Source organism: Bactrocera tryoni, chromosome 4 (assembly GCF_016617805.1).
Source record: "Bactrocera tryoni isolate S06 chromosome 4, CSIRO_BtryS06_freeze2, whole genome shotgun sequence".
NCBI lineage: Eukaryota > Metazoa > Arthropoda > Insecta > Diptera > Tephritidae > Bactrocera > Bactrocera tryoni.
Genome location: NC_052502.1, coordinates 63188972 through 63203406, shown reverse-complemented (window position 1 = coordinate 63203406; position 14435 = coordinate 63188972). Strand labels below are relative to the sequence as shown.

The window sequence follows — 14435 nt, the reverse complement described above, 5'->3', positions numbered from 1 at the left end:
TCCAAACAGGTTCGGCCGGAACTAATCGAACAAAAGACTTTACGCGAAACTTTAAACGCGTTTTTCTCAAAACTGACTTTTTCGGAACGATACCCACGATTTCTCAGATTCTACTGGACCGATTTACTTGAAATTTTTATAGAGTCTTCTTTATAGGCTTGTCTATGGTTGGAACTAGGCCAATCACCAATTTTTTATTTTTATTATTTTTAAAAAATTCGAAATAGTCAGAAAAAGTGAACCAAAAAAACTTTTTTTTCAGGCAGTCGCCATTTTGTGAGAAAAAAATGTTTTCCCACTTTTCCGTAGTTCCGGCCATTGCGACATTATTCTAGATTAATAATCCTTTTTTTTTTGGTTTCAGATAACTAGGAGGGTTGAAATCATGGTTATGGTCACGTGGAGATTTTTAGAGCTCGTCAGCTCATAATTTTTGAAATTTTTTACTTTTTTTTAGTTTTTAATTTTTTTCTGTACTCTTCTAAAATTAACAAATAATTAATAAAAAAATGGATAGTAAAAATATTAATTGCATTTTTTTACGACACTTTAAAAATTACCTGAAATTCATGCTTCTAGACCAGAATACCCCCTTAAAAATAGTGGAAAATATTTTTTGTAGAGAGTTGAATTTAAAAAAGCTGTTAAGAAAACGATTTATTACTTCAAGGAGACTTAATAAAGCTTACACAACAAAATATTTTTGAAAAGTATTGCCACCTGCTAAAATTTTGTATTCACTTACTCCATTCAAATGCATAAAATAAATGTAAAATTGTAGGAGGGGCTTGAAATACACAAATAAAAAATAATGTGGCAGATTTTTAAGGGTTTCCACCTGTTTACTCAAATTAAAAAATTCTAAAACTAAATTCCTATATCTACATATACATACATATGTACAGTAGTAGTACATGTATGAGACATTTTTTTATTTAATATCTACTTTCAATAGTTTTTGTAATTTGAATTCTTAATGTAATATCTTTAATTGTATTCAGTGTTTACGTCACACCCGCAGAAGCACAATTTTTATAGCGCTCAATATTTATTAATGAAGTAAGCAAAATTTATAGTAATCGATAACAAAGAAACGATCTTAGTAAAGCTCAAAAGTCAGTGAAGTAAAATATAAATTCGGTAATCTTCGTTGCATGAGTCACTTCTTCCGATTGTAATAAATAATTCCGACAAGCATTCTTTGTAGAACAAGTGAATCAATAAATCTGCCAGACAAGCGCGGCTGACACCAACTGGTTATTGCTAAACATAAGAGCCACTTGTTAGTCAAAGCAGTTTCATAGTTGTGCTATTTAATATTGACAGATATTGGGCCTTGCTTCGGCAACCTTCTTCCTATAAGTGATGAGTTTCTCTTCAAATATTTTTTTGTGCTTGTAAAAAAATCCTAATTTTACTATTATATATTAATTACGCTGCTTTTTGAATATACATATATTTGTTTTATTTATGGATAATGGATTTATATTTATGAATCTTGAAAAGCCTTTGTGTTTCGAACTCGTTGCTTGCCTAATAAAGAACAAATACCAAAACTAGTTGAACTACAGCTTCTTTAAACAAGAAAGAAGTATGCGTTGATCGTTTATGTATATCTTTGCGCAATCGCTGAGCTTTTTTTACACTTCCTTATAAATTGTTCAGAGTGTAGCTGCCAAATTAACTTAACAGTTCTTTAATACGAATCAGAAATTCATTTCCGCATGCGCAAATTGTTTGAAAAAACTTGTCCGATTGGCTTGAAATCATAATTACATACCACAAACCGCAACAATAACAAGAACAAAAAAACAGTTTCCGATAATTTAACCAGGAGCAGATCACAACAACAGAATACGCCGTGAAAATGAGAAGAAAAGTAAAAAATAAACAAAACAATGTAAATATTTTTGACCAAAAAAGGGCGAAGCGGCGAAAAACCGAAAAGTAAAATGAAATGAAGCAATTAAATGGCAATAACACGAACGCTCGAATAATATTATTTCAAAGTCAATGTCATACGGTAAAGGAAAAAATTGTTTACCGCACACCTACACACGGCTGACCTGCACACACCGTACATACCAAGTTAAGCACTTAATTTATGCATCGTCTGCATGTAGTTGTGTGCCCGTATTGTTTGTGCAACAGATCGTGTCGAAGTGCCGGCGAAGCTATTTCTTCAACTCAACTTGGACCTGCTTTTTTGTTTGTGCTGCACTACGCTCGCACGCTGTCGCATTAATATTCTATATACATACATATAACATCTTAAAGATAGTTTTTTTTTTAAATATATTTACAATAAATTTCGCTTTTCGCTAATACGTGTGCTCAACAGCAAGTGTCAATTGACAATTTAATCATCTTTGAAATCATCAATTAATATTAATATGTTAATTGATTTTCAACAGTTTGACAACCAGCGTAGTATAGAAACGTGTTTGAACAATGATAACAAAAATGCAAGTCATTTGCCGGTATAGACGAAAAAAACTGTTGTACCGAAGCTAAATACCTTTCACAGGTGCATTTCTGTTAGTATCTATGCGTTCAGTTTGTATGGAAGCTATATACTATAGTTAACCGATCTGGAACAATTTCTTCGGAGATTACATTTGTTGCCTTAGAAAATAAGCTATACCAAATTTAGTGAAGATACATTGTCAAATGTGAAAGTTTTCCATACACGAACTTGATTCCGATCGTTCAGTTTATATAGCAGCTATATGGTATAGTTAACCGATCTGAACAATTTCTTCGGAAATTACATTGTTACCTTAGAAAATAATCTATACTAAATTTCATGAATATATCTTGTCAAATGTGAAAGTTTTCCATACACGAACTTGATTCCGATCATTCAGTTTATATGGCAGCTATATGTTATAGTGGTCCGATATCGGTAGTACCGACAAATGAGGAGCTTCTTGAAGAGAAATTGACGTTTAAAAAATTTCAAAACAATATCTTAAAAACTGAGGGACTAGTTCGCATATATACAGACAGACAGACAGACGGACAGACAGACGGACATGGCTAAATCGACTCAGCTCAACATAATGATCATTTATATATATACTTTATAGGGTCTCCGACGCTTCCTTCTGGGTGTTACAAACTTATAACAACATATAAACAATATTTCTGGCCTAATAATGTAAATAGGCATATTTATCAACGAAAACGGTTTTTTTTTTATTTTTTTTTGTCGATTGCGGATAGATCCATGATCACCTGTGACGATCTTATAAACGTCTTTTGAAGCACCGCGATCGTATTTTTTCAGCATTTCTTTACACCAATCCACACGAGCCTGTTTTCGAGCGATTGTCAAATTGTGCGGGATCCAACGAGAACAAACCTTTTTTACGGCCAGGTGTTCATGCATTATCGAATGTATGCTGGTGGGAGAAATGCATAGGCATGCCTCTATCTGAAGGTATGTTACATGACGGTCTTGCATTATCAGTTCACGTACGGCATCGATGTTTTCTGGCACAACGGCTGTTTTTGGACGACCTTCACGGATTTCGTCTTTGAGCGAGCGTCGGCCACGATTGAATTCGTTGTACCAGTTTTTCACAGTGCTATAGGATGGTGCTTCATAGCCATACAAAGATTTTAGTTCATCGATGCACTCTTGTCGTGATAATCGACGTCGTAAGTTGTGAAAAATGATCGCACGAAAATGTTCACGAGTTAATTCTATTTTTTGGCCGAGATGATTTTTTTAATTCCCTGTAAATAAAACAATTCACGATTTAATGACAAAACGTTCTGAGTGATGTTATGCTAAAAAATGTCAAACTTTCTAATGGAAATGTCAGATTGCACCTGGCAATACTTAGTGTTGCCCTAGGCCAGAATATACATATATAGCAGCCCTCGTAATAAGGAACTATTTTTCTAATGAAGATCATCAACATTTATTAAGTAATATTTGTATGCGTCTTTGATATGGCAACACCATTTTTTATTTAACAGTTGCCATTTAGAAAATATGATAACTCAAATAACATCCTCATTACGTTAAATAATTGAGTTAGTCTAGAGTTATCTAATTAAAATTTACATGCGGAATCCTGATTTTGATATCTATAAATATTGTATACGACTTTTTATTTATATTTTTTCACACAATTTTAGAAAAATACTAATTTTGTAAAAACTTTTTTAACCACTCTTTTAACTCTTTTAATCAATTATGAATTTATTTAAAAAAAATGGGTCGAGCAAAACATTGTTCAGAGGAGGAAAGATTGCAAATATATAGAATATGTCTCAAAAATGTGTGTTTGTTGCCTTAAAATTTCCGGAAAATGATTGAAAAACAGGCCGATCTCTGCAAAATTGCTGCGGAAGTCGATCGAAATATTGCAATATTGTCGATGCGCGATCCGTTTAAGGCCTCTGCAGCCAATTAATAAGAACTATATGCAAAAATTTCTTCAAGAACAGTAAGAAGATAACTTGTGGAGAAATGGAAATGGAAATTGCTTTTTCAACTTGGTTCCGAAAGGTGACAATGCTGAGAAAACGGCATAGATGCAATCGTATTCGGTTGGTAAACGATACATTAATTAGGGCAGAGCTGAAAATTAAAAAAAAATGGTTCGACATTTTATGGTCTGAATGTAAAATTAATATGATTGGAAATGATAGTTGGGTGTGAGTCCGCAACCAAAAAAAACAAAGAAATGTGCGTCCGCTACACGACTAGGTCCTTCAAACCCCGTGGCGACAATATAAGGGTTTAGCATTGTTTCTTATATTGTGTTTCGGGACCAATTTTTTGGATGCAAGAAAACATAGACCGCCATTTATACGTTAAAGTTTTAGATAGGGTCATACTCCCAAATGCTGAATGGAATTCGCCTTGCATTTTAGCAATTCCAACAAGAGAGCGATCCGAAACATACATCGGGTCTGGCCAAAAATTAGTTTTCAGATCATGGTGTTAGGGTTATGGCTTGGCCAGAGCGATTAGCAGATCTGAATCCAATCAAAAACTTACAGGAAAATTATTAAGGAAAAAATTGCACCCTTTAAACCGAAAATTAAAACAGAATTCTGAGAGATGGTACAAAGGTCTGGTATTCTGTTCCACAGAACACTTTCGGTAGCCTAATTAGGTCTATGCCTAGAAGATGTGTATCTGTACTAGACGAAACAGATTAAATTACAATGTACTAACAATTTTTTCTATTAGTTCCCCTAAAAAATATTTTTTTTAATATAAACAATTTTGATTTTCTTTTTTTGTCCTTCGAATTTTTGAAATATATTTTTTACCTTCGTTTTTGTAATATTTATGAATTGTTTTTTTCCAATATTTTTACTTTTATCAATAGCACTTGATATGAAGTAAATAATATAAATGTAACTTAGTTGAATTTAAATAAATTTCATATTTTTTTAGATCGAAAAATTAGTACCATAGTTGATTATATTTTACTGTCCGTAACTGTATACAAATCGATTTATAAATCATCAAAGAAAGGGAATATGTTTGCACAAAAGTCTACCCGAAATACATTCCCATTTTTTGTAGTGAGTCGTTTATTTTCTTCCTCACAACGAAATATTCAAAACAAGTGAGCATTGTGTTATCGGTGGCAGGGTTACCATAAACACTATGTAGTTACGAATTTGTAATGTATAATCACCAGTTTTAAAATGCCAAGCTTTTGTGGGCTTTCCATTTATGATGCTTCACTTATTCTCTAAATCTGCCCTGTAATATCGGAACAAAGGTTACATTTTTTTTGACAAGTTTTCAAGTTCTTAGCAACTCAGAAAACTCTTATACTCTTCTCTGTTCCGAAAAGCATTTTCATAGGGGAAGTGATACAAAATATGTTTTATGTGGTTCAAAAAACTCGAGGTTATTTAACATTTTGAAATTTATTTTTCTTCTTCGAGTTTAGCATAATCTCTACTCTTAAACATATATTTTTTAAATTTGCATTAAACACCACGTTTTTGGGCTTTATGCGCTTACAATTCACATTTGGAAGGGAAAAATTTCTTGAATATTGCACAAAATTTGTTCAAAAAGAAATAACGAAGCTGAGTCGCTTAAAAACTTTCAAAATAGGCTCCTTTTGAGTCGATGCAGCGCTTCCAGCTCGATTTCCATGCATTGAATGCGTCACGGAAGGCATTCTTCGGAAAAGCCTTGAGAGCCGAGGTGCATGCTGCTTGGATCTCCCTCTGCGGCGTGTTCCCTTCGGAAGATTGCCTCTTTGTTTCTGGATCATACTCAAAGATCCATGACTCGTCACCTCTGATTACGTTATTCAAAAATTGCGAGTCACTTTCACACATGTTCAAAATTTTCTTGGTATACTTCCACTCGCCGCAATTTCTGGTCGTCAGTGAGCACTTTTGGGACCATCTTCGCATGTTCAAATGCTCCGTCACAATACACCTGACACAATATTTGAGCACTTAGTCGACGGTCTGAGTTCAAAACTTTACGCACACAAGTCACATTGTCGGTGTTTATCGAAGTCGCAGGTCTCCCAGCAGGGTCTTCATCAGCGACCTCTTCCCGTCTCTCCAAAAAAGCCTGAGTACCACTGAAACACACCACTTCATGCTAAAGCAACATCTGGGTAAGCCTGCTTGATCATATCAAACGTCTTTGTCGTAGATTTGCCGATTTTCACACAATTTAATTTAGTCGCGTACCTCTGCTCTAACGAACGCTGTATTTTCGACTTGCACCACTCACAGAAACACGTCGCGCGAACATGCTTGACCCTCCAAGTGCTTCGGAGACAACTGACCAGGCGCTCGTTCGTTAGCTAGGAACCTCCTGTACCGAATCCAGTCGGTGACCGCTTGCTCCGAAATCAGTCCTATTACTTTCCGGTCAAACCCATTAAAGTGCTCAATTAAACTCTTGAAATTCCCTAAAACCCAAACATAATTAAAAAAAATTGTTCGTGGCTCCTCAAAGCGCTAATTTGTAGCTAAATAAATTCCAAGCACTAAAATCACCCTGTATATATTGCCAAAAACTTGCGTATTTTTTTAATAAAATTCCACAAATATTTCATTTCTTAATTATTTATTATTGTTTTTTTGTAGTAATTTCCTTTGTACTGCAATTAATTTTGATACACTTGAAGTCGTTTTTATTGCCATCTACTACGTGACTCAGTACGTTTTTACGCATGCTCACTCACCCTATGCCTTTTTTTAAGTTTGACATTTTATGCGAACACCCTCGAAAAAACCCGTTCAGCAAAAATTGCGCATAAATTTACTACACAATTTCATAATCTTCAAATAAATTTTGGCGAGAAGCCGCAAAGCGAAAAGTGACAAAAATTCGTGGTCAATCGGCGAAACGCCGAAGTTGAATGAAAACCAATTTGCAGACGCGAAAACAAGTGAATGACCGAAATCTGATTTTCAAATCGAATTCGCTTCGAAAACTGACTCACAAAGCCGACGAATAGCAGCGTCGTTAATAATAATAGCACACGCCGAAGGCAACGGACAGACAGCAGTCAATGACAATGTTACAAACACAATCGACACATGCTTACAAACATATTTATTTACACTTTAAAACTTAAGTTTTAATTTTCAGTGCACTGATTTTCCTATTTCACTAGAAGTAACTGTAAATATTTAGACTTAGAATGTTTCATTGATGCTCTACAGTAAACTAAATGTTTGAATTTGGAATTAACCTACTTGGCAACACATTTTCGCATACTTAAGACTAAAAGCTTAATTAAACTTATTTATACTTAATGCTGGCTTAGACTTAGTACCACCCTGTCTTACAAGCTACTGTTGTCCCCTTTCTAAAGTCCCCTTTCTAAAGCTTGGCATATAAATACAGTTTATGTTCTACTTAAAAATACTTCAACAATCGCGCCGCGTCATTGCTTGAAGCCGTGATCCTCTTTGATCATATCCGCCGCCTTCTCGGCTATCATGAAGACCGGCCCGTTCGGATGTCCGGACATGATCTCTGGCATGATGCTCGCATCGGCCACACGCAGTTTCTTAATGCCATAGACGCGCAGACGGGGATCCACCACAGCCGCCGGATCGGTTGCCGGGCCCATTTTTGCTGTGCCTGAGTAGTGGTAGATGGTGAAAGTGAAATGGCGCACGTGACATTCCCAGTAGTCGCGTGTACCGAATTCGATACCCTTACATGTGGGTATTCTGCGATTCCATACTTTGGCGTTGATCTTCTTGAAGCCCGGATAGTTGATCAAGCTGATCGCCTTTTGCACGCCACGCACAGAGATATCGACATCATAGGGATGCGCGTAGTAGTTTGAGTAGATAAGTGGGTATTTCTGAGGATCGGTGCTTTTGAGCATGATGCGTCCCCGGCTCTTAGGACGCAATATCATTGGGAATATCATGAATGCATTGAGTTCTTTGTCTTCGATTTCCGCAAACATGGAATCGTAGATGATTTTTTTGAGACCAAAGGCTCGCGATATGGCCGGATTGGAGGACATTGAGCCGCCTACCAAGAACAGTTCAATATCTGGCCAACCATCCTTCAGTTGTGGGTGGTCCAAGTCCCAGAAAGCCATAGCCTCACAGCCGCCGGGTGAACCGTAGGGACCCTCCTGACGATTAAAGCGATTCACCAGTGTCGGATCGGCGAAATCTTCAAAATGTAACGATGTTGCATTCGTAGTGAACGTTACCGCAGGCGCCGTGTGATCTTGCAGATTAAAGCCTACAGCCAAGTCCACAATCGGTTTAATGCCTACCTCACGCAAATGCTGCGCAGGACCAACACCGGAGAGCATGAGCAGTTGCGGTGTGTTTATGGCGCCAGCACTAACGATCACCTCACGGCGAGCGAGTATTTTGTGCTCGCGTCCGTCGGTGCGCACCATTATGCCGTAAGCGGTTTTTGTAGTTGGATCGATGAGCACTTTTGTGACCAAAGCAAATTTCTTCACGTGCAAATTACGGCGTTTACCCTTGAGCGGATACAAATAGGCACGATTCGAACTCCAACGGGTTGAGTTGCGCGTGGTCGTATGCAAGTAATTGACACCATTTTGAATGTGTCCATTGTAATCGCGATGTTGCAAACCATCTTGCTGCACTGCCTCCAAAAAGGCTTCGGCAATCTTTGAACGCCAATTCACATATGACACTTTAACTGGACCATTGCGTCCCACCAAATCCTCATCAGCATCTGGCACATTGGAGCCTTCATATTTCTTGAAATATGGCAACACATCACGCCAACCCCAGCCAACATTACCCAACTCTGCCCAGCGATCGTAGTCGCGTCGATTACCGCGCGTATACATCATATAGTTAAGCACAGACGAGCCGCCCATAACCTTGCCGCGCGGCCAATTGCAACGATTGTTGTTCATAGCTAAGCAAGCGTGATCCGAAGGTTGCGTGCGATACTTCCAATTCATTTCGCCCAGTTGCAAAAAATGTGCTACTATGGGCACATCCATTATAAGACTCTCTGGGCCGCCAGCTTCGAGCAGCAGCACCTTCCATTTTGGATTCTCTGACAAGCGCGCCGCAATAGCACAACCCGCTGTACCCGCGCCGACAACAATAAAATCATATTCCTTCTCCATTTGCAGGTTATTGTCGTAGTTTTCCAAATTTGCGTCTATCTGGCCGCGACGCAGAAAGTCAAAGGTCTCTAGTATTACATTGCGCTCCTGCGCCCAAGTAAAGGCGCACAGCAGGCATACTAGCACAGTTAGTAGCAAGCGTGGTTGCAGTAAGAAAAACATTTTCGCGCACACAATTTTATATTATTCAGATTTTATAGACAAATTTGAAAATCGCACATATTTTTGTATTGCGCTCCGAAAATTCGCTACACTTTTACGTCTGCGCGCATACAAAAGTCTCAAAGTTCTACAGTTCTTACTTCATAAAATTCAATTTCAATATTTTTTTCTTATTTTCAATGTTTTTATTTGCACTTTGCACTGATTTATATGTATTTTTCTAGGCAAATATAACTGATTTCGTATGCCTTTTCAACAGTTTCTTAACGCTGCCACCGCGTTCTAGCCACTTGCTTATGTTTGGTATAGTTAGAACCGCGCGCCCGTTGTCTGCCCCGTCTGCAGTTTAGCGTGTTCTCGGTAGCACGCGTCTTAACGCCGAGGAAACGTAACTTGGAATGCTTGCCGCTCGGCTGTTGTATGTGGTTTTAATGATCGTAGTGAATAGACGACGATAGTGCCTACTCTTCGGCAGTCAGCTTCTTCATCGATTTGCTTGATAAGCACAAAAAGCAAAACTAAATAGTTCAATGCAAATAAGCGCCAACATCGAACAGGTTGTCCAACAGCTTCAACCTGAGCGTCGACGGCTAACACGTTAGCGCTGACTTCGTCGCTGGTAATGACGCAAAGGTTTTTGTAGTGAATTAAGCTGCGCCAGCAGCGACAACGTTGTTGAACTTGCAAACTCATGCGCTTGTCGCTCCCTACGCTCGGCGCGCCGTAGCCACTGACATTGTGCACACATGCGCGCGCTTTGCGTATGTGCGCTGGTGTGTGCTTCTTCTGATCTATGGAAAGTGTAGTGCAAACAGTCGATGATTTTCTAAGCGCTGTTGCGTGTAAAGCATGGCAAATTTTGTTCTTTTGCGTTTTCGCTTTCATGCCGTTGTGCCGTTGCCACCTGACGATGGACACGTTAAGCGCAACGCGCCATACACCGTGCGCTGTGGCGTTGCGCGGCAGTCGCCTATTTTAATTGGTTACTGAACTTGCGTTGCGCTTTTTTGACCTCGACAACAGTAATAATATGCGAGTGACAATGCTGAAGTGCTGAATTACTCTGAACACAATAGCGCGCTGGCTTAAACAATTAACGTTGCGATAACAGATCTTATAACTTAAAGTAAATTAATTTCCCTAACAACAGCACCTCTTAAATACCTGAGAAAAATTTGCTAATAACTCGTTAACTATGACCAAAGTTGTTTGCTTTTAATAGCACTTACAACGCCGCATGTCCTCAAATGTAGTTGTAGTCCTGCTTAATCATATCGGCTGCTTTCTCTGCTATCATGAACACAGGTCCATTGGGATGTCCCGCTATAATTTCCGGCATTATGCTGGCATCCACCACACGCAATCGGTTGACGCCATAGACGCGCAATCTTGGATCAACCACAGCCGTTGGATCTGTGACCGGTCCCATTTTCGCTGTGCCGGAGTAGTGGTAGATGGTGAAAGTGAAATGTCGCACGTAGCACTCCCAGTAGGCGCGCGATTTATATGGCACTTTAGCACAACCGGGCATAACGCGCTCTAACATGCGCGCATTAATCGCCTTAAATGCAGGTTGTTCGATCAAACTAATTGTCTTTAGCACACCGCGCACTGCTATATCCAAATCGTCGGGATGCGCAAAGTAGTTTGCATACAAAAGCGGGTATTTGAAGGGATCATTGCTCTTAAGCAAGACTCGTCCACGGCTTTTGGGACGCAGTATCATGGGAAATATCATGAAACCGTCGCTCTTCACATTACCGAACATGGTGTTATAGATGTCCGGTTGTAAGCCAAAAGCGCGCAGCGTCGCCGGGTTCTCATCGAAAGAGCCGGCTAATTGAAACATTTCCAAATCCGGCCAACCATCCTCTAGCCACGGCTGCCCCAAATCCCAGAACGCGATTGCTTCTACTGCGCCGGGTAAGCCGAATACTCCCTTGCCATCTATGTATTTCATTATATTGCTAGTTTCGAAGTAATCTGTAGTTCTGATGGAGCTAACGTTAGCGGTGAACGAGACTGCTGGCGCAATATGATCCTGTAGATTGTAGCCGACGGCCAAATCTGCAATTGGCTTGATGCCTACGTCGCGCAAATGCTTCGCAGGTCCAATACCGGAGAGCATTAGCAGCTGTGGTGTGTTGATAGCGCCTGCGCTTAGTATTACCTCGCGTCTTGCGCGCACCTGGTAGGATTGACCGCCAGTGCTTAGTATCACACCGTACGCGGTCTTTGTACGCGGTTCTATCAACACTTTAGTAACTAAAGTATTCTTTTTCACATGCAAATTGGAACGTTTGCCTTTATGCGGATAAAGGTAGGCGCGATTAGAACTCCAGCGCATACCATTATGTATGGTGGCCTGTAAATAGGACACGCCGGTTTGTATGCGCCCATTGTAGTCACGGTACTTCAAGCCGTCTTCCTGTGCGGCTTGCACAAAAGCCGCTGAGATCTGCGAACGCCAGCCCGGATAGCCGATTTTCACAGGTCCTTGACGCCCCACATAGTCACGTTCAGCGTTGGGTATTTCGGAGCCTTCGTATTTTCGAAAATATGGCAATACTTCGCTGTAGCTCCAACCCTCATTGCCCAGCGCTGCCCAGCGATCATAGTCGCGGCGATTGCCACGTGTGTACATCATGTAGTTGAGCACGGACGAGCCGCCCATAACTTTGCCGCGCGGCCAATTACAACGGCGATTGTTCATGGCCAGGCAATACTTATCCGACGGCTGCGTGCGATAGCCCCAATTTATTTCTGTGAGCTGTAGGAAATGCGCCAGAATTGGTATATCCATAGCCATATTTTCGGGGCCGCCAGCTTCGATCAGCAGCACCTTCCAAGCGGGATTTTCGGCCAAACGCGCCGCTAACGTACAACCCGCTGTGCCCGCACCGACGACGATAAAATCATACTCATTCAAGAGTTGTACATTATCATCCACATGTTCAATATTCAGATCATTTTGACCACGTCGCAAAAATTCGAATAAAGTTGTTATGATATTACCACGTTGCGCATGCGAGACGCGACTGAAAGTTGTGAGTAAAAGAACAATTAAAACTAGTCGCGTCCACATCGTAGCCTGCTTTTATTTTTCTATTCTTTGTGAAATTTATTAAATTCATTAAGCGCAATTTATATGGGTCACACAGCACCGTATATGCCATACACCGTTTATGATCATTCGTATATGCAGCGCATACGCGTCTTGAAATGTTCTGTAAACCGTGTGTGGATCCGCCACTGTTCCGCGAAGTTCTGTGCCATCTAACCGGCCGGTGATTCCATATAAAGATTCTAATGTTATTAAGTTGATTAGAGTATTTGAGCAGAATCGAAAGCGCTTCAAAATACAGATGTACAATATTGTTGTAGGCATTTACCTATGTAAATATGCGGGTATGTATTGTCATGCTCATCGGGGAGAGCTCGTTTACTGGCGCTCTATCTTGTTACGGTTCATTGAACGTAATATTTATTCTCTTAACTTCCAGCGAATGTTTAATTGTGAAACATTTAGCTTTTAAAATCTACATTTAGTAAAGGATTAGCTGGCACAGTGTTTTGAGATTGATAAATTCACACATAAGAAATAAATATTTTCTTAATGAAAATTGAAAAAAATAAAAATATAGAGGCCTTTTTTGTATTATTTTAATTTAATTCCGAAAATATTCCTGCTAATTTTTAATTAACCAATTAATTCCAAAATTTTGGTTTAGAAAAATAAACAATAATATATGTGCGTAAATAATTTAATAAATTAAAAAAAAATAAATATTTATAGAAAAATTCATAATATCTTGATTATTTTTTTATTTCAAAACTTAATTTTTGCAAATTTTTTTTCTAATACAGTTTAGTAAGAGATTTACATCTGCGCACCTGCGTCCGAGTCCCGCTTTTTGCTGCTTAGCAAAATTTCGGCGAATTTCTGGATAATCTCCCAGTTTGCTTCACGAGCATGACGCTGATTAAATTTTCCGAGTTTACAGGTATTGGGCCAACTAGGTCTTTTACGGCAGTTGCGTTCTCGTTGCCATCGCACAGATCTCAGCTCCGTATAATGGGACGTAGATTGTCGTCCAGATTAACAGCTCTTTCTCTCCATGGTTGCAACCCCCTATGTTGGCTATGATTCTGCTAAGTTGGGAGGTGGTTTTCGCTGCCTTTTCTGCGGCGTGCTGGATTTGTATCTAGAAGGTTAGTCTGGTGTCCAGTCTTACGCCTAGGTAGTCTACTATCGTTTGCATACATATTACGAGCGGTATGTGCTGGAGGTTGTGCGAGTCGAGCCATGCTGGTTTCCATATCATGAGCTAATTAAGCTTTCTTCGCGCTTGTTGATGTTAATACTGGTTTAAAGATTGACGAAATTATCTACGACTTGGAACTTATGACTATCAACATTGACGTGGGAGCCAAGTCGCGAGTGGGATGACTGTTTGTTAGATGATAGGAAATATTTCGTCTTGCCCTCGTTCACTACCAAGCACCTGAACCTGAAGCAAGCAGAACTAAAAGACAGCTGTTACGAGGGCTGCTATATATATTTCTGGCCTAATAATGAAAATAGGAATATTTATCAACGAAAATGGTTTTATTGTTTTTCAAAATATTCTCCATCAAGATTTATACACTTTTGCATGCGCTCAAACC

At 39.2% G+C, this 14435-nt stretch overlaps 2 protein-coding genes across 2 annotated transcripts; both read right to left on the bottom strand.

Annotated features, from left to right (window-relative positions):
• Positions 1–7061: 7061 nt before the first annotated feature.
• On the bottom strand, positions 7062–10646 carry LOC120774304 (glucose dehydrogenase [FAD, quinone]-like). Its single transcript, XM_040103835.1, has one exon. It carries the CDS (start codon positions 9765–9767, stop codon positions 7905–7907), a length of 1863 nt encoding a protein of 620 aa, XP_039959769.1. The 5' UTR covers positions 9768–10646; the 3' UTR covers positions 7062–7904.
• Positions 10647–10795: 149 nt separating this feature from the next.
• Positions 10796–13030, bottom strand: LOC120774306 (glucose dehydrogenase [FAD, quinone]-like). The gene has a single exon (XM_040103837.1). It carries the CDS (start codon positions 12850–12852, stop codon positions 11011–11013), a length of 1842 nt encoding a protein of 613 aa, XP_039959771.1. The 5' UTR covers positions 12853–13030; the 3' UTR covers positions 10796–11010.
• Positions 13031–14435: the final 1405 nt, after the last annotated feature.